Source organism: Lipotes vexillifer, unplaced genomic scaffold (genome assembly GCF_000442215.2).
Source record: "Lipotes vexillifer unplaced genomic scaffold, Lipotes_vexillifer_v1.1 scaffold186, whole genome shotgun sequence".
Lineage (NCBI taxonomy): Eukaryota > Metazoa > Chordata > Mammalia > Artiodactyla > Lipotidae > Lipotes > Lipotes vexillifer.
In genome coordinates this window covers 279,129-281,513 of record NW_006774248.1, presented here as the reverse complement: position 1 = coordinate 281,513, position 2,385 = coordinate 279,129, and the positions used below count along the sequence as shown (strand labels likewise).

At 32.3% G+C, this 2,385-nt stretch overlaps 1 protein-coding gene across 1 annotated transcript in view; it reads right to left on the bottom strand.

The window, feature by feature from the left end:
• TTLL7 (tubulin tyrosine ligase like 7) overlaps positions 1-2,385 on the bottom strand; it is a 115,407-nt gene that overhangs the window by 39,836 nt on the left and 73,186 nt on the right. Inside the window, exon 13 of the mRNA XM_007449047.1 lies at positions 219-305. Coding sequence (XP_007449109.1) covers positions 219-305 — 87 coding nt within the window. The remainder of the gene's footprint in view (positions 1-218; positions 306-2,385) is intronic.

The window sequence follows — 2,385 nt, the reverse complement described above, 5'->3', positions numbered from 1 at the left end:
GGAAAGAGTCAGAAAATGAGGAAAACTACTAAAACAAAACAAAGCTTCTCCTGAGTACAAGGAAGCATGATATTCCCAATTCTATCTTCACTGGAAACACAGTCCACAGAGTTCCTTGAAAGTGGCATCAGTCATTCTTACAGTGAGAAATACAAAGGGAAAATCAACTGTCCTTAGTAGACTCTACTCTGATATTAAGGAAGATAAAGGTACTGCACCTTTGGTCCTCGAGACTTGGCAGTTTTGCCCATCAACTTTTCGTCATCAATTTCACATTGTTCCAGAAGATCCAAAATATCTTCCTCCTTAAAAAATATTTAATTCAAATCATTATGATTAATGGACTCCAGAATTAATTAAAAGATTACTAATCTTGTGTACAACAAGGATTCCGAAAAGTATTTAACAAAGATTGCTCAGATCAAATGAGAAATAAAGGATCATGGCAAACCCTCTTAAAGAAACTTTCACTAAAACCTGGCAATAAAAATAATATTTAGCTGAAATCTATTATGTATTGGTTATCATAAACAAATATATCCTTATGTTCTAGCATACTATTAAAATCTTAGAATACAATACTTCAATAAATTAGCCTATTGGACACTTTAAAATTTCTAAAAGTTCACTCTAATTTTTCCAGACCGCAATTTCATCAATCATTGCTGTATCAATTAGTGCAAAATAATATTACGACTTCAGACAGAACACTGATGATTAGCCTAATAGTTTCATTTAGAACAATCTAATGTTAGTATTTAGGTAATAGGCACAATTTAATGAAACTTTTAAATTTTTGACTAGTGCACACGAGTATCTTTAGAACTTTATGAAAGGTTTTCACTCTATAGGCCTAACACCTTTTCTCATGCTCTTCTGGAGTCACTTTGAAGTCAAAGGGTAAAGTTATAAAAACATACACCCAAGTGGATGTTGAGCAAACCAGAGCAATAGGAGTACAACAGCTTTACTAAATGAGGTAGAGTTAACTGCTTTCATTGAGTTATTTATTCAACCTATAAAAATATCACAACTTCATTTATATAGTTATGATTTATATCTGTGTTTCTTTTTAAAAAAAAGGGTTTTAGAGAAACTAGAAATCTCACTGTGCAATGGAAATCTGAAAAATAGGTTACTCTTCATCCCAATCTAAGATGTAGCTATTAAAATATCAAAAGACTCTTAATATAAAGTTTGATTAAACAATAATCCTACAAAGGATTCCAAAGACAGCAGCACAAGACAGTTAAAAAGTAAGGAGTTCTACTTCTGTTTAGGAGAAAGAAGGTCATATAGACAGCATTTTCATCATAAGAGCTAAAAAAAGATGATAAACTAAATAACCATATATTTTAAAACATTAGAAAGCTGTGGATAAAAGTAGTGTAAAAGGAATTATACCAGAGAGGGAAAAGTTCTCCCTAAGTGAGCAGAGGTAAGTGGTCACTTTCTACTTTACGTTCATTTGTCAGGTCTGGACACAGATGAGCAGAGATTAGGTCTATAATAGAGAGATTCTGTGGGGGTAAAGAGAATCCAATGGAGTTTTCAAAGGTCACGTGGGCTGCTGAGACATCTAGAAGAGCCCCACAGAGCTGGTTCTCTTCGCCTGCTGGGTCTTTCCAATAGCAATTTTAGTTGAGTATGTAGTAGAATAGGAGGATAGAGGCATGGATGGAAAACCAGAACTAGAGAGAAGCTCATGCACTGCAACAGAGAGCCCGTGCTGCAACGAAAGATCCCGCATGCCTCAATGAAGACCCACGTGCTGCAACTATGACCCACCACAGCCAAAAAAAATTAATTAAATAAATAAATATTTAAAAATAAATTAAATAAATAAAACTCTATAACCATCGCCTGTAGTGTACACATTTTCTTCAAGTAGACTTGGACATTCACTAATATAAGTACCATATTGAGTTAAAGCAAGTCTCAATTTATTTTACAAGACTGAAATCAGAATATGTTTTCTAACACCAATGAACTAAACTAGAAACTTTACCAAAAATAAAACTAGAACATTTTAAATGTATGGAAATTAAGCAACAAACTTCTAAGTAACCAAAATAAAAATTAAAAAATAATTTGAAATGCAGTTAGTAAAAATACAATATATAAAAATGCTGGATATAAGGGTAATATACAAAAATAATCAGGTGTTTACATCCTGGCAACAAGTTAAAAATAAAAAAATTTACAAACAATATTATCAGCAATGGCAGCAAAAACATCAAATACTTAAAAGTAATTTAATGAAAGATGTGCAAAAACTATAAACTGAAAACTACCAATATAGCAGAGTTATTAAAGATCCAAGTAGATGGAGAGATATGCCATATTAATGGATCGGAAGACTCAGTATTGTTAAATCCCCAGAAA